The sequence below is a fragment of the Sprattus sprattus genome, assembly GCF_963457725.1.
Source record: "Sprattus sprattus genome assembly, chromosome: 12".
NCBI classification, from domain to species: domain Eukaryota; kingdom Metazoa; phylum Chordata; class Actinopteri; order Clupeiformes; family Clupeidae; genus Sprattus; species Sprattus sprattus.
Window position 1 is genome coordinate 31427308 of NC_137910.1, and position 18863 is coordinate 31446170.

The following is an 18863-nucleotide window of genomic DNA, read 5'->3' on the forward strand; positions in this document are numbered from 1 at the left end:
ATAGTTCTTCAAGCAAATAGAACTTTGAAGTTTCAGGTGTTGCATAGCAACCCATTACTTGCTGACATCAAATTACTGTCTACTGTTGCGTTAAAATGACTGGACTTCTGGCGGAATGATATGAAAGATGTGAATTAGAAGTACAAAACCCGTTGCCAATGACAGCGGTCATTATCTTTTTGCAGCGGTATGTTAGCAGGAATTAATGTTAGGTATGACGTAGGGATGGCCCATTCAAATTAACGGTACTTTTTGGAACATTCTGAAGAGCCGTATAATAATCATTAATATACTGTACATTCGCACATCAACAGAAGCTCAGAACAGTTCTTGGTAGACTCACTACAAATCACACTGTTTTGTTAGTTCACTTCTTTCATAGAGTTAACAACTCTCAGATGCAATTGATGCATGTTCAGTTCAAGCCTTTGGTATACTTATTGACCAGAAGTAATTTCTTGTTTGACAGGTAGATCAATATAGCCAAATTTAGCCCATGCAATAATACGCACGGTTTGTTGGACCTAACAGTAGTAAAGTAAAAATAGGAAGAGTGGAGAATGGGCCTAAACTAAATGTGAGCATTTTGAAACAAGTAGGCTACATAACTATGGAGGACTGAAAGTGCCAAAATTCAATAAATAAATACACCATCAATAATTATTTAAATGTGTCATTAATTAATTAAAATGGTAATTAAATACATAAATGTTTTATTAAATGTGTCATTAATTAATTCAAATGGGAAATAAATACATAAATGTTTCATTAAATGTGTCATTAATTAATTAAATACAAATTCATTTTATGTCAAAAAACACATTTAATTATTTCACTATTTAATTAATTATGTCATGGTCCTGTGTTGCAGCGCATCAATAATTTATTTTATCTGTCAAACTCACCCATCAAAGTCAGTGGGCGGATTCCTAAAACCTGATTGGTTACCCTGCACATCAAGTCAAGGCTTACCGATTCAAGATATTTGGATTGACGCAGGCCTCATTGTCAAACAAAACTTTTTCTTAAACGCTAAAAATCCAGAGCGTGCGAGATGAAGAAAACGGAAAATCGATCCAGTAGTGGACCATGGATTAAATACCTCGAAAGCAATTTAGCCATCAACAGAAATGCAAAACAAAATTGAAAAGTCAGTAAGCAAAGCTAAAATGTATGGGGAAATACGAGGAGAGTTGGATTCAAAAGGACAGGGTTCAAAAGGACAACAGACCTAATAAAACACATTACAAATAATAAAGAGGGCTTTCATCCATCAAAATGTGTTGGTTTGTCTGCTTTGTATACATTATCTCTTTCAATCTGGCTTGTTGTTTTTGTGTGATATTACACTTGATATTAACAGTTGACTAAGCAAGTTCTTGTAGCTGCTAGCTGTCGTGAGGTACTATGCTAGTCAACTCCCATCATGAGCTGCATTGCCTGCTCGTAGAAAACCCGTAGTTGCATCATTAACTGAGACCGTGATGTAGTGCTGGTTTTGTATTGTGTGTACTGTAGAAGACTTGCCACTTGAAAAAAAAGAAGCTCTTGACTAAGCACGTTCGTGTAGTAACTAGCACTAGCTGCTGTAGGTTACTGCTAAAGTTGTTAAGTAGCTAGTCAACTCCCGTCATGAACTGCATTGCCACTCGTCTGATCTACGTGAGAAAATATAGAAAGCCATGGCCAAGTAAACAGAACTTTTATATGTCGTGGACTCGTGAATAACTCACAATTTTAACCAAAGTAACATGTCACAAGATTCCATAACGTTAAGTTTTGGTGCTGGAACCGGTGGAAAAATGTCTCTCTCCAGGCACTTCAGACTAAAGCAATGGATCAGACTAAATCAGCGTTAGCCCCGCCCACTGACTTTGATGGGTGAGTTTGACAGATAACATAAATTATTGATGCTCTGCAACACAGGACCATGACATAATTAATTAAATAGTGAAATAATTAAATGTGTTTTTTTTTTTACATAAAATGAATTGGTATTTAATAAATTAATGACACATTTATTGAAACATTTATGTATTTAATTCCAATTTGAATTAATTAATGACACATTTATTGAAACATTTATTTATTTAATTCCAATTTAAATTAATTAATGACACATTTAAATAATTATTGATGGTGTATTTATTTATTGAATTTTGGCACTTTCAGTCCTCCATACATAACAGTGAGTAACAGTTCAGTTTATTGGGTGTTGCCTGCAGAGGTTTGGATTCCTTGACATGGTGTTTGAAATTTTAGCTTTTGTAGCTTGTATTGAAAGGACTAGTGAATACGTTTAAAAAGTAATTGTGACAGATTAGGTGTAAGATTGTAGTTATCAAACATTCTGCCTGTGTATTGTGGTCGAACATGATCAACCTAAGGTATATTGTAAGTAGTGTTTGAGCATGATACATTTAAGGTATATTGTTGCATCCAACCGTTTATTCAGGCATTTGTCTTGCACAGAGATATCAAAATAAAAGGTGAAACTGGTGTGTATTGTCAGGGATCAGGACAGGACTCCCAAGCACTGCCTTGGCTGGTCCGTGGGGGAAGCGATCCACTCTTTGAATGTGGAGATAATGAGTGCCTTGCCCAGCTGCAGCAATGCCCTCCTCTTGCTTGGCTTGTCAGGCATCTAGGAAGGGTCAATCTCACTCCATATTTATCAGTGTTATCGAAGATGACCAGGGGCCATCGAGCAGTTACAGGCAAATAGGCTGGCTAGACATATAGTATTTATTATAATTTGAGTAGAGTATGATTTGTGCATAATGGTTTGGTGGGTATGGACAGCTGCACAGGGTTTCTGCAGGTAGATCGGGTGAAAAGACTGTGGCAGCACCCCACAGTGGAGATAGTGTATAGTAGAGGGGGGACAAAGAGACAAAGTGAGTGGACAGAGCTAAGTTGCCTTACACGTGTATATGCAATTATAGGTTTTGGTGTTAAGCAATAATGTTATCACAGCCATCACCATTTGCAAGGGAGAGAGCGGAGAAAGGGTACATATAGAATATCGGAAAATCAGTCATATACACAAAATTATTATAATTATCAATATGATCTGTACGGACATAATGGCAGAGGCCAACACTAGTTACTGAATGAAAGAAAGAAAAGAAGGCCATATCCTTAACTGTTAATGTGTGTCTTCCCTGTCTCACAGAGATGTATAGTTTTTCCAGATGCCCAAAGCCATCAACATCAGTCTCAGACCCAGTGCTCACAAAGCCTAGTTTCTCTGTATCCGAAATGAAAAGTCGTCGGATAGCCCTATCGTACGAACGAACACACAGTATCCACACACTGTATCTGCAACTAGGGATGCACCGATACCAGTATCGGATACTTCGTAAAAATACTCGTACTCGTTTTTGAATTGCCAAACCAAAAACCGATACCCAGTGTTGCGTCTAAACGCGTTCATTGAAAGATAGAAGTCCTGTATCCTACTGTCTATGCCTGGCAAGTGTGAGAGCGCCGAAGTTGCTTGGAGGCCGAGAGCGGTATTGCAGACAGATCGATATTTTAGAACATATCGAAAAAAACTGAACTGGTGAACGAAGTTAACATTTTTGAATTATGAACTGAACTAGTTCATTTAAAAAAATGTGAACTATGAACTGAACTAGTTCATGTAGAAAGTTAACTTTCCCAACACTGCCGATACCACAGTATGTTAAGTACACAAAATGTGATTTGTTGTCCTACCACTCTCTGCCCTACGTACTAGTAAGTAGCTTATTTGCCCTCTTGTTATGTCTTGTGTTGCACTTGCTTGATGTTTGACTGTATTAGGAGAGTTGTCAAAGTGTCAAAGTAGGTACATGGAAACAGGTTTCGCTAAATTTAGCCGCTAGCATTTCGTTAGCCTAACGGTTAGCGATTAGCAATTCCGTTGCCTTAACGGCAATTTGGGCTCATTTTAAGATAAATGACGACGACAGGAGTAAGGCACAGTGTAAGATCTGCACTGCTATGGTGTCGAGGGGCGTAATTCGTTTAACACAAGCAGTTTCGTAAAACATCCGGAGAGGCACCATAGTGCTAAGTACACAAAGTTCACTAATTCTAGTGGCAAGACCAAAGCAAACAATCTTTACTGACGTCTTGCAAAAGAAAAAAAAGCGCACGCACACACACAGAGAGAGAGCGAGGTAGAGAGACAGACTTATAGTGCCACATAGGTTAAGTGATTGTTTGAGTACTTGAGCAGGAGACTCTTTTGATCCTTTTGTAACTGAAATGTGCTCATGTGCTTATACAGTAATAGTTCTCTTCACGTTTTGGACAGCAGACTGTGTTGTTAACTATGCAGCAAATTGAATTGCCTTTATCTGGTTATATTTGCATTTTGTCTAATGTGATCATATTGACTCTTTGAAGGCTTATTTTTGTTTAAACCAGAAAGCTCTGTTTATTTGTGGCTTGGGGTAGCCTTCTGTTAATTTTGTACTTTAGGCTTGACATAATCTGCAGAGGATAAAATAAAATCTGCCTTCAAATCAATTGCACTTTATTTGAAACCAAATCTAAGAAGTATTGGTATCGGCAAGTACACAGATATAAAAATACTCATACATGTATTGTGTTCCTAATTAGCTCACTTGGCTGAGCAAAGGGTTACCAATCCAGCAACCTAGCTGCTATTCTTGCTGCTATTACACGTGAATTTGGCTAACGGGATAAATACAACTTTATCTATCTATCTTTTCCGTTTTTCAGTTGTCTGTAGCAGCGTTAAAGCGCCACCAACAGGCGTGAGGGAAGTACTACAGCGGATTCAACCCGATCGGCTGGGTTCATGTTTACGCAAATTTCTCTTTACCAGGCTCCATTTGCACGCAATTAAAGATTCGATCCGTGTAAAAAATGAACCCGAATTAAGCTAATCTTGGCTTCGTGAGCACAGGGCTTTAGGCTAGCTTCTAAATAAACTAATCTTACACCTACGTGTCAAATGAAGGGACCGACATGGGTGATGGATTGGTCATTGCATGCACCAACAGTGACGTTAACATAGCACCAAAACTTGTTATGCCTGCGCTTAGTGTGTGTACGTATGAGCCGTTGAAAAACGTTATTGTGACTCAAATGAGAGGTCTTCATTGATAATTACACAAAGATCTTTTATGTTTGTGTCAGATGTTAGTGAGATTTTAAGATCAAATAAGTATTACCATATCAAATCAAACTTGGTATCTATTGCTAATATCTTGCAATGTAGAGGTTTAAACTTAAGGAAGCTTGATGCACTCGATCACTACCACATTATTTAGATGTATTACAAATCATCTATAGGGAGCACTCTAACTGGCTTATGTAAACATTTCAAGATTCTTTTCATGTAAAAATGTGTAAAACATAGCTGTTTGTTTGTTTTTTGTTTGTTTTTGTAGACTAAATGGGCAGAAACCATCTACATTAAGGGTTGCATGACAGCTCTGGAGGACTGGCTACCACGGAATATCTACATCGTAGCCGGAGTCTTCATGGTCATATCGCTGCTACAGGTGGGCTACTTTGTGTCAATATATTTTTTTGTACCCCTGTTGAATTTGCCACAAGTGACAGCATATTGTGTGTGTATCGGTAATTGTATTAAAAAGAAATCCACATTGAAGCACTTTTTAACAAGCTCTCTATTTTTTTCTCTCTGGAGGTAATTGTTTCTTAAATGACTCCTATAGCAGAACAGCAGAGTGACAAGTGGTTTAAACCTTTTGGGTTTATTCCACTGTGTTCTGGATCATCTAGAGTTCAATATGCATACAGAGGGGCCCAATGAAGTTGAATCCCCCCCACAGCTTCAGCACTCCTACTAACCCACTTGTTATGTCTCCTAATAGACTCGTCGTTATACTCCTCCACTTTGCAATACCATACATTTTGGATGGAATCAGGAGTCCCAGTTGAATCCTATTCCATTTGAGTGTCCGCTTATTAAAGTCTTAACAGGCTTTCTTCTGCTTTGGCTTTGGCAGTGGCTTCCTGCGTGGACCAGCACTAAGCATTCCACTTCTATACATCTTACTGTGTGAAGAAACATTCACTAATATTAACAAACACACTCTTCACAAGCTGAAGCTCACTTAATAACCTGAGTGCTTGTGTGAAAATATTGCGCCTCGCGCTAAATCCCACACCAGGATGGTGGCCCTAGGACTTCCAGAGGTCTTGGGTGAGGGTGTGAGAAACCTGGCAAAACAAGGTGAAATCAAGTGAACTTTAGTGAGAATTTATTTACAGTGCAAAAACAATGATGACAAAACAGTGCAGTGACAAAACGCCAACAAACACACTCTAAACAAACAAACTAACAAACAAAAAACAATTATTAATGCACAATTCTTTTTCTAGATCACAATCACTTCACTTGCTTTTCAGTCTACCTGCTCTCCAGACTCCCACCCAGAAGTGAGAAAATCTCTAGCTTATATAAAGCCCTCAAATTATCTCAATTGGACCATACCACAACTTAGAGGTGACTTCTCTGTCCATTTTTACACAGCTAAACAAGATACAATATAACATGACCCCCACACAAATCATTCCCTTTGCCCTGTTCCAATCATGCAATCAACATATACAATAAATCATGAAAATGTCCAGTGCTCCGGTTTCTTGGGGAACGGAAAGTTTGTGGGACCAGGAAGTGCGTGTGATGTCAGTGATTGTTTGTGTGGTGTGACAATGTATGGATTAACTGCGTGAAATGAGTTATAGAGCGGATACAGCTGGTACCTAGCTGATCGCTATGATGGTGACTGGTAACTGGGTGAGTAACAGAGGGATTTGTGAATTATGATCGTGTGGTGTTAGAACGGAGACACGGTTGCTGGCACCGTGCTACATTTCAAAGCGTCTTTTGTATGGATGCGTGTGTGCGTGTTTCCGTGTGGCAGAGAAGTAGCGTTCAGTTTAAATGTCGCTGGTGGTGTCAGGTGCGTTGGTGAAAAGGAGGGGCTGCCTTTTCACATTTCCTGCAACCTCAGGAGGCTCGACACTGGGGTGGCGAGACAGGAAATCCGCCACCATGTTCTGTTTTCCCGCCCTATACTGTACTGTAGACCTGTACGGCTGCATAGCCAAAAACCATCGGGTTTTACGGGCATTCGTGTCCTTCATTGTACCCAGCCACTTCAAGGCTCTGTGGTCTGTCTCTAGCACAAAGTCTCTACCCAATAGGTAGTAGCGGAAAGTGTCCAAGGCCCACTTCACCGCAAGACACTTCAGTGCCACGGCTGAGTACCTCGTTTCCCGGGGAAACAGCTTCCGGCTGATGTACGCCACCGGCCGCTGCTGCTCTCCCTCCCCCTGGAGTAGTACTGCCCCCAGACCAACTCCAGAGGCATCAGTCTGTACTAGAGGTCGACCGATATATCGGTCGGCCGATGTATCGGTCGGCCGATGTATCGGGCAGATATTTGTCATTTTTTAATCTATCGGCATCGGCCGATATCTGTGTTTAGTAGCGCCGATTTATAGTCAGGCATGTCCGCGGGCAGCTCCGTGTTATTGGTACCGGCAGCATGTGAAGGACCCCAACCCAAAACTTGTAATCCTGGGAGATAAGTAAGGCTTAAATTCTGCTATTTCGAAGTTGTATGGTGGTAACATATTTACTAGGTTATATATGTTACAAGTAAACTATGAAGTGTTGCTTCACTTAGTGAAAGGGAAAAAAAAAAAACGAAAAGCATTGAACCGTCGAGAGCTGTAACATAAAGCTACAGCTGATTGAAGGCTCACAGTTAACTTGTCCTTGCTGTTAACTTGAAAGACTATACTCGAAATCTAGTAGCAGCTTGCTTGCTTACAGTAATATGTTGGCCCAAATGTTATGAGTTCTGCTTACATTTTCCTGTATTTGAGTCGAAAAATGTCCCTCTGTTCGTGGGGTGGAAGAGTCGGGATGATGTTGCGCTACGTTATGCTACTCCGCCCCTCTCGCAGACAGCTCCGTGCTTGGAGACACAGAGCAGCCATGGAGCAGCTCAGAACGGTGTATGACATTTGTTCAGAAGCGTGGTTTAGGTGACGCAGACAATAGCCGAGTTTCCAACTTATTTACATCAAAGAAAATTCACCTCAAGAACATGCGCAGATGCGTGTGTTTCTATCAACGTGTTTGCGAATAAAAATGGATCGTTAGCCTGATGAAGTGATGTGTTCAGACCAATGTCTGTATATAGCCTACGTCCACAGTAAAGTAGTATAACGTTAATAGTCAAGAATGTGAGATCACAAAGGGTTTAGCATTGCCCTCGCAAGTCTGTGCATCATGACAGTTATTTTGTTATTTATGTATTTGTGTGACTACTATTAGATTATGGTAATTTGGTTTTAAAATATTTATCACATTTTTCTTTAAATGAATATTTCAGTAAACACTTGCGCCCAAACAAAACTCGTATGTATGACTCAAGGTTCAAGTCAGAGTTCAATAAATGTTAAAAAATGTTAAAAAAAATTGTGTGCATCTACTTATTATTAGTGTGACGCTTTAGCACGCAAATTAATGGGAAAACTTTTAGATATCGGCCCTAAAAATCGGCCAAAAAAATCGGCAGCCCATATCGGCTATCGGTTAACCCTGACCTCTAAGTATCGGCATCGGCATCGGTTATAGAAAAACCCATATCGGTCGAACTCTAGTCTGTACTGTCCAAGGCTTTTCAAAGTCAGGGCTCTGCAGTACAGGGTCACTGCAAAGAGCCCCCTTCAAGTCTTTGAAGGCTTTCTCATGTTGCTCCTCCCACTGGACCTTTGGAGACCCAGCCTTTCTGGTCAGGTCAGTGAGAGGTGCCGCCCTTGTGGAAAAGTTTGGCACAAAGCGCCTGTACCACCCTGCAAGCCCCAAAAATTAGCGGATATCCTTTTTGGTCTGGGGCTGCGGGCAGTTTTGGACGGCCTCCATCTTTTCTTTAAGAGGCCGAGAATTTATTTACAGTGCAAAACAATGATGACAAAACAGTGCAGTGACGAAACGCCAACAAAAACACTCTAAACAAGAGCAATCCGAGATTTCTGACCTCCAGCAAGGGTTGACGTTGATAGCAAAGCAAGATCTAAAACGTTCATCTGAACAATAGCCCAAAGTCTACATTCATTGTAAATTTCATTAAAATCTGGTCATTGGTTTTCGAGAAATGTCACTTTAGGTGTGAAAACAAAGATCCGGATCCAGATCCGGATCATCCTGAAATTGTAATGGGGATGTCCCAGGACCAAGATCCACCTCTGTGAAAATTTCAGAAAGATCCGTCCAGTAGTTTCTGAGAAATCTTGTCCACAGACAGACAGACAGACAAACAGACGGACAAATAAATAAATTAACGGACCCGATCGCATAACCTCCTTGCTGGAGGTAACAAACAAACAAACAAACTAACAAACAAAAAACAATTATTAAGGCACAATTCTCTTTCTAGATCACAATCACTTGCTTTTCAGTCTACCTGCTCTCCAGACTCCCACCCAGAAGTGAGAAAATCTCTAGCTTATATAAAGCCCTCAAATTATCTCAATTGGACCATACCACATCTTAGAGGTGACTTCTCTGTCCATGATTACACAGCTAAACAAGATACAATATAACATGACCCCCACACAAATCATTCCCTTTGCCTTGTTCCAATCATGCAATCAACATATACAATAAATCATGAAAATGTCCAGTGCTCCGGTTTCTTGGGGAACGGAAAGTTTGAGGGACCAGGAAGTGAGTGTGATGTCAGTGATTGTTTGTGTGGTGTGACAATGTATGGATTAACTGCGTGAAATGAGTTATGGAGCGGATACAGCTGGTACCTAGCTGATCGCTATGATGGTGACTGGAAGCTGGGTGAGTAACAGAGGGATTTGTGAATTATGATCGTGTGGTGTTAGAACGGAGACACGGTTTCCGGCACCGTGCTACATTCCAAAGTACCGTCTTTTGTATGGATGCGTGTGTGTGTGTTTCCATGTGGCAGAGAAGTAGCGTTCAGTTTAAGTGTCAGGTGCATTGGTGAAAAGGAGGGGCTGCCTTTTCACAGCTGGTGATTTACTAGTCGTTTTAGTAATCCTTTGATAAAATAAATTATTGTCATGTCTCCAGGCAACTCTCTCCAATGTGGTGTTATTGTTGTCTGCCAGAGGGTGAGAGTGATTCATTACCTAAAGTACCACTTGTAATTGTCAGCCAGTGTCCGTGTGATGTTCAACAGAGGGGAGAGGGAGGAGACTGTGAATTGGGCTCATAGATACTGCTACAGGTTATAAGAACAGTGTTCGACTGCATTGTGGTTTTTGTTATTTTAGAAATGGTGTTGAAGGGAAACCTTGGGTTGGTTTATTTATTTTTTCTTCAATCAAGGAAGAATATTTTTTATAACCTAGGTGAGTAATAAGGTGATGATCTGATAGGATAGTATTATTATTATTACAGATATTAGATGGTCAATGTATGGTGATAATGTTGGGATGAATGGACCAGGAAACCCCAGTCATTTTAGTCCATGACCAGCCCAAACTCTGACCCACTCAGGTTGGACAGCAACAGAGTCCACAGTTCAAGATTTCTTAAAAAGTAAGTCCTGAAATCCAGAGAAAAATCCAAGAAGTGGTCGAGCAGGGATTCCACAAATCCAAATGGGAATATAGATCCTGCAAATCCAACAAAGGCCTTTAGAGTTGGAATAGGTTGTGTCTAGGCTGTAAGGGGTCTGCAGTGATTTGTCCTGCCTGTTTCCTGACTCTGGAGGTGTACAGCCAGGGTTTTTCCTGGGTCAAAATGTTTTGTTTTTTTTCAGAAATAATGGTGGCTATGGTAAAGTGCTGATGTGTGTAAACTAGGGCTGTAACGATACACCTACCTCACGATTCGATTCGTATCACGATTCTTGACCCACGGTTCGATACACCCCACGATATTTTTTTTATTTATTTATTTTTTAAATATATTTTCTAATTCACATTAGAATAAGTATGAGCTATAAAAAAATGAAGAAACAATTTATAACCAAATATTGAGGTTTTTATTACTCAAAGCAATGCTGTTGAAAAACATTCAACAAACTTTGGAACCTGTTATCTATCTGCAGAGCAAATGTCAGGCTCATACAAAAACATTAACGTGAATTAATTGATGCTAATACCAAGCACGGTCTCTATAGGATTTCCCATATACGTTAGCATTAAGCTAACGTATTTTCTACCAAAGTAAAACATCAGTACTATGTGATTGGTTTTAGAAAACGAATGTTACGTGATTACTAAAATGTAGTCTGCATGTCTGCTCAGTTTAGCAGTGCTACCCAAGCAAAGGTTTGAAAAGAACTTCAAGCTTCAGACTTTCTGTTAGGGAAACAGCTTTCTATCTGCCAAGCAAATGGCAGGCTCATGACAACACGCGCAACCTTTGGGAGCATGAACTGCTATGAGTAAATTTGCGCAACAATTAACCCCAACGCAGAAGCAAGCATTAACTAACGGTGTACGTTGTACCCTGGCTCTTATCTTGGCTCTCAGGAAGACATTGACAGAGGCAGCGACGAGTTGTGCCTCATCTGAGACTGTGCAATCCCTCACAAACTGGGTTGAGCGCATGCGTAGAACTGGGTGCCAGCCAGGGCTGACTGCACACGTCACTACGGTTGCGTGCCCTGCAGGGCGTGTTGCGTGTATGTATGCAAATCCAAATTTAAGAATCCGCACAGCTGAGAACACTTTGGCTGTGTAAGAACCAATATTCAGGTGTTCATTAATAAGGTGGAGATATTTTCTTACGTTGAACTTCCTTGGGAGCATGAACTGCACTGAGTAAATTTTGCGCAACAATTAACCCCAACGCTGAAGCAAGCAGCCGCCTTTACTAGCGAACCAAACTTTTTGTATCAAGTGACCAATGAGGGCATGTCGCGGTTCTGCCTACTCGCATCGCGATGCAGGTTCGTGGCCCAGAGTGTCGCGATTTCTCGGTTCGATCCAATATCGTTACAGCCCTAGTGTAAACCAAGGAGGACTCAATTGCGGAAAAATATTCTTTTTTAATTTTATTTTAAAGTCAGGTACAGAGGTCACAACCAGCCTGTGAACATTTCACCCTCCGCCTTTTGGTGCCCTGGTAAAATGATTTCAAGTTCAAGTTCACGGTCATTTTAGGCTACATATATTTTTAATAGGCCTACTCGAATTTATTAAAGCCTATTAACAAAGTTCAGAGTCCAAGCTATAGTGAAAAGGCAGAGTGTAGCCTAAAAGTGTGTTGGCTACAAACACTCATTAAAAACCAATGGTAATTATCTGAGAAATAGTCTCTAACTGCTTGTGCCAAACCATTGTGAATTTGTCGTCACATTAAAGAAGATCAATCGCGCGCAATTCCAGGATGCTTTATTTTCATTGGTTGCTGGCTTAAATTTTACCCAGATACAACAGATACAAAAGATATGGTTTTTCTGATTGGCTATTGTGTAGCCCATTTCTTTTTTTTTTGATTGGCTCATAAGTGGCACCTCACGGCAGAACTGCAGGGGATTCGGGGAGACGTGCTTAATTCCTCCATGGTGAGGGCAGCGCGGCCAGATCATGTTTGCGCGCTCCGGCACATTAAATAGCCTAGAGTTGTTTTTCAGTGTGAGAAATACGATGTGTGGCGGGAGTGTGTGATTAAAGACCGAAATGAGTGACTGTCACACTCAATGTGTGACACTTGAGAGCCCTGAATTATATTCGAGATGCAACACTAATCTCCTGAAAGCTGAGCTTTCATTGATAAACGAATGCGGTTGTCTGCCTCTCCCGAGGTCCCGCGGTCTACTGTAACTCGTTCAAACGGATAGACGAATCAATTAGGTCCTCAACATAGCAGATATTTTTTATTAAATTGAAAGCCATGAATACTGAAAATGGAATGTTATGCTCAAAATCACCGCCGACTGACAGTCAGGATGCATACGCAGATTGAGTGATTGGCAGCTTGCCGCTCTGTCCATTCGCGCAACTCACAGTTGCGTATTAATCAGCCAAGAAGAAAACACACTCATCAACTTGTTTACTGATCAAAACAGAACCATGATTCGGCTGTAGGACTCTTGAAACATATTATTGAGAACCTAGTCCCTGACAGGCATTGCATGCGTGACGCATAGATGACATTTTTTTTTTTTCATCGCGCACTTTTTTTGCCTTATAGGCGCTCGGCAAAACGGCTTAAGGCCAATTTAGGGTCGTTTTAGACGCAGAGCCGTAAGCACGTAATTTACACAAGGGACTTGTTTTAGACAAGTTTTGATTTACGGTTCCTTAAGGTTCCCTAAGGATTGTGCCAGTTGCAAAGCAAATTGACGCCAGAACTGTAGATTTATTTTGAGTGAAGTAAGCGTATTTATTGCAGCAGGACAAAGAAAAAAACTTATCAGAGCATGAAAGTGTAGTGGGCGAAAGGCTTGATGTTATGAATACATGTGTTACACAAAATACAAATGTTGGCAATTCAGTACCAGTGGCGAAAAAGACAGATCACATGACGCAAAAGTTTGTTTATTGACACATCTTTTAATGACTGCGACAGGCTTTAAAACGATGTGTTTATGAGTTACATTTTTCAAAGATGAGAAGTAAACGGCGAGAGAATCTTATCATATTGTCAATGCTTGTAACTACAATGGTGCTGGCCACAAGGTAACGCCACGTTAATGTTAACTTTTGTATATGAGCAGACCGGGCTCATTCTATCAAACTCGCGGGTGCAATTGATTGATTCACGTCAGGCAGTAGGCCTACCAGTGGCGAAAAAGACACATCACATTATGCAAAAGTTCATTTATTAACACATCTTTTATGACGGCCAAAACGATGTGTTTATGAGTGACATTATTCAAAGATGAGAGATTAACGGCGAGAGAATCGTGTGTATGTTGTCAGTGCTTGTAAATACAATGGTGTTGGGGCAACTCCACGTTAATGGTAGCTTTTGTATTTGAGCAGACCGGGCTCATTCTATCCAACATGCGGGTGCAATTGATTGATTCCAACAATATGAACTCAATGAATGGTATCACCATGACTCACAAGCAGTGTTGTATAGTAACGAAGTAGAAATACTTCGTTACTGTACTTAAGTAGTTTTTTTGGATATCTGTACTTTACTTTACTACTTATATTTCTGATGACTTTTACTTTTACTTCGCTACATTTTGCAAAGAAAACTGGTACTTTTACTCCGATACATTTCCCCTGAAACCTTTGTTACTCGTTACAACCTCGAATCATCTTTAGAAAAAATAAAAATCATGAGAGTGATGAGACCAAAGTCGGGGACTGTGGTAGAAAAGACTCCAAGCAGGTTTGGCGAATCAGCTGTCCTTGGGCACGTTAATGTGGTTTTTCCGTTCACAAAAGCCCCCTAAGTTACCGTTACCCTTAAGGCGGCTGCATGCTACAGCGTTGGGGGTTAACGGTTGCGCAAAATTTACTCGGTGCAGTTCATGCTCCCAAAGGTTGCGCGTGTTGTCATGAGCCTGCCATTTGCCTGGCAGATACAAAGCTGTTTCCCTAACAGAAAGTCTGAAGCTTGAAGTTCTTTCCAAACCTTTGCTTGGGTAGCACTGTTAAACTGAGCAGACATGCATACTACATTTGAGTAATCTCATCACGTAACACTCGTTTTCTAAAAACAATCACATAGTATTGCATGTTTAACTGTGGTAGAAAATACGTTAGCTTAATGCTAACGTATATGGAAAATCCTATAGACACCGCGCTAGGTATTAGCATCAAGTAATTCACGTTAATGTTTTTGTATGAGCCTGACATTTGCTCTGCAGATAGATAACAGGTTCCCTAACAGAAAGTCTGAAGCTTGAAGTTCTTTTCAAACCTTTACTTGGGAAGCACTGTAAAACTGAGTAGACATGCAGAATATTTTAGTAACCTCATCTCGTATCATTCGTTGATAGAATGCAGGCTGCGAGGCTCGCGTAAGGGCTTACGTAAAAAATGACGCAAGTCTAGAAAAAGGGGCCGACGCACGCAAGACGTAAGAAGTCGCGCAAGGGTCGCGCAAGGGGCTTGCGCGGCCTCTTGCGCTTGCGCTTACGCTTACGTAAGGAAGCATGAATCAGCCTTTAGTTACCTTAGTTACCGTTGCTACGTCAGCTAAAACTCCGAGGACTGTACCCAAAAGCATGGCTACGACGAGGACAAGCCGCGCTATATCTGTCAGTGATTCTCTTTGGAGTAATATATCCGCGATATCCTCCAGATCAAGGCAAAATGGACTGCAATATGCAGTGGAAGAACATATCAAAAACATTAAGAAAAACAACGAAGGGGACAAAACAATAATCAAAGCAATAGCATACAGGTGTCACTCAGGGAATAGCAGAGTGCAATTTCAGACGGTAACATTAACATTTTGACGTCAACATTTTGATTTTAACATTAACACATTTGTTGAAGAGAGTGGTAATAATACCAGTTGACATTAACCATAACTGTTTGTGGATGTTATCCTAACTAGAAAGTTAGTTACCACCTAGCAAAACTGTAGATCGCCATCTATAAGCAGCTTCATTTGCAGAAATACAGTAGCCTATGTGTTTGTCTTTGTCGATGTATTGAGTAGGGAGTGGGTTTCAAATCAGCCCATGTTTATAAGTTTGCTCATTTTAGTCTGAATAAAATTCTGACCCTTTGCTTTTTTATTAACAGCATTTACTTTTTTTTTACTTTTTACTTTTACTTTCAATACTTAAGTACATTTAATATCAGAAAATTACTTTTGATACTTAAGTACAGTAAAAATCAGATACTTTAATACTTTTACTTAAGTAATATTCTAAAAGGTGACTTTTACTTTTACTAGAGTAATTTTCCAGTAACGTATCTTTACTTTTACTCAAGTATGGCTTTTGAGTACTTTATACAACACTGCTCACAAGTGGTGGAAAATGAATATGAAAGTATTTGTTCGTGAATTAGCACATTCTCTCCAAACAATCGCGGGTGAGAATGGGATATTCTCTCCATAAATTTGCGGTAATTTGAGCGTCCTTATAAGTGTTTAAAGAGGATTTGTAAAGGAGTTCATGTCTTCGGACCTCTTCTGTTATGTTTGTTCCTAATCCATAAGAAAAGGCTTGTGAGACGGTCTGCAGGGTATTCATGATTTAAAAAAATGTCTGGGTCTAAAAAAGACTGTAGTATGCTATTAACCCGGAAACGTGAGCCTCTGTGAAAGGCTGTGGCTGTGTAGCCGGCCAATCACAGTCTTTGCGAGCTGCGTAGGGCCGTAGTGTTTTAGTCGCATAGTCAGTAATTTTGGCCGACGCACTTAAGCACGTAAGGGGGGGTATTTTACCGCGCAAGGGGGGGTTGTGTATCTTACGTGCTTACGCGTTACGTCTAAAACAGAGCATATATCGGCCTTTAGGCGTGCCTACATATTCTCTATGCAGGAAAAACCCTTACAGCTCTTGGATGGTGGGCAGGGTTGTACCGATGATCTTTTCTGCAGACCTGACTGTCCGTTGGAGTCTATTCCTATCCAGTTTGGTGGCCGATCCAAACCAGATAGTTATGGAAGTGCAGAGAACAGACTTGATGACTGCAGTGGATCAGCAGCTCCTGAGCTGGCGCAGGAAGTACATCCTCTGCTGGGCCTTTTTATAATAATAATAATAATAATAATAATAATTAATTTTATTTTTAACGCACTTTTCATTCAAAAGAATCTCAGAGTGCCTACATATTAGAAACGAACTATAATAATACAATACAATTAAAAATAAAATAAAATTGTTAACATAAGCATAACATTTAACACAAGGCCAAAAATGCCTTCGTGAATAAAACTGTTTTAAGTCCAGCTTTAAAGGAGTCCAGTGTCTGCGTTGCCCTTAGGTGGTCAGGGAGGCTGTTCCATAAGTGTGGCGCTGCCGAGCAAAAGGTCCGGTCACCCATGGTGCGGAGCTTGGTTTTGCGGATGCAGAGGAGCGAGCTGTTTGAAGACCTGAGGGTGCAGGTGGAGGTTTGGGGAGTAATTCATTCTTGCAGGTAGGGAGGTGCATGTCCATTAATGCATGTATGGGTGATTATAAGGACTTTGTAGTCAATCCGGAAAGAGACAGGGAGCCAGTGTAGTGAGTGTAATATTGGTGTTATGTGCTCATATTTCCGGACCTTCATCAGAATCCTGGCAGCGCTGTTTTGGATGTATTGCAGCTTCTGGGTGTTCTTGCCAGTGATCCCATAGAAAAGTTAATTACAATAGTCCAGTCTTGAGGAGATAAAGGCGTGGACAAGCTTCTCTGCATCTGATAGGGTTAAAGTGGGGCGGAGTTTGGAGATGTTTCTTAGATGATAAAAAGAGGTTTTGCACAGGTGTTTTATATGAATATTAAAGTTCAAGTGAGAGTCAAACCTAACTCCGAGATTAGTGACTGTGGAGGAGAGGGGGATGACCTGGCTGTCGAAGGTGAGATGAGTCAAGGAGGATGACTGAACCTGGTGTGGAGTGCCAACAAGAAGGGCTTCAGTTTTGCTACTATTAAGCTGGAGAAAGTTGTTGCTCATCCATGCCTTTATCTCCCCAAGTGAGACATGACATGGCTGCAGTGGGGCTTGGGGCAGTTTTGATATAAAGCTGTGTGTCATCAGCATTGTGTCATTTTTGATGATAGTGTTGATTGTGGATCCCAGAAACCTGAAGGATTCCACAGCCAACACAGTGCTGTTGAGTGGTGAGGGGGGGCAGTGCTGGGGGGCTCCTCCTGAAGTCCATTGTCAGCTCTAGGTTGTTGCGACCGCAGCAAAGGGCCAGCTGTTCAACTTCCCGCCTATATGCAGACTCGTCATCATCATGGATGAGCAATAAAACATTATTGGCTTAATCAATTTAATCGTGAGAAGATGCAACTCAGGCTTATCCCTGACAACTGCATGAGTGGAGATGGGGACCATGTGAGAAAAGCAAAATATTTTGGGGAAAATGTAGGCAAAGATGACGGCAGTGTTGGGGATAATTATCAACAATGTTGACACAGGACCTATTGATGAGTAGCCCAGTGTTGACACAGGACCTATTGATGGGTAGCCCAGTCAAATATTGCTGACATTGTCACATGCACTGTTGGCCATGTGCAACCATTTCATAATCTCCCTACAGGATGCCTGGAGACAAAACACAGCCTTATATCTGTGTCAATTGTAAAGGGAGTGTTTACTGTTTGTGCTGCATGGGCTTGACCGAGGGATCTAATGACTGGCCCAGGTGGGCGTACCCATCATGTGACGGATAACATTCTGTTTTACCTTGCCTAATGAGTGCACAAATCTTTCGTTAATCTGAAAATCCGTCCTTTTTGGAAAAAGTAGTGGATCGAGTAGCGGGGCAGGCATAATTCAGCCTTGTTTAATATAAGCGGCTCGTGTTGCAGTCGGGTCCTTCGCTGTCCTACCATGGCTTTTTATTGACATCACCGATAATGCTGCTAGCTTCTAAGGGTTAATCTCATATAAATATCGATATGTCAATGCTGCCGACTTCTAAGGGTTAATCTCATTTAAATATCAATATGCCAATGCTGCCGACTTCTAAGGGTTAATCTCATGTATCAATATGTCAATGCTGCCGACTTCTAAGGATTAATCTCATTTAAATATCGATATGTCAATGCTGCCGACTTCTAAGGGTTAATCTCATATAAATATCGATATGTCAAATGTGTTTGTTAATTAGTGTTGGCCAATGCTTAAGTAGCAATATGTTAGTTAGGTAGTTCTGTTAACTGAACTGAAAGCTGGTGAATTAGAAAAAATTAGGAACAGTAAATGAAGTTAGAACTAAATGAGAAGAAGTTACATGT

The 18863-nt window shown here is 40.7% G+C and overlaps 1 protein-coding gene across 1 annotated transcript in view; it reads left to right on the top strand.

Annotated features, from left to right (window-relative positions):
• tspan14 (tetraspanin 14) overlaps positions 1 to 18863 on the top strand; it is a 59882-nt gene that overhangs the window by 39705 nt on the left and 1314 nt on the right. The window contains exon 8 of the mRNA XM_080849509.1: positions 5409 to 5522. Coding sequence (XP_080705635.1) covers positions 5409 to 5522 — 114 coding nt within the window. The remainder of the gene's footprint in view (positions 1 to 5408; positions 5523 to 18863) is intronic.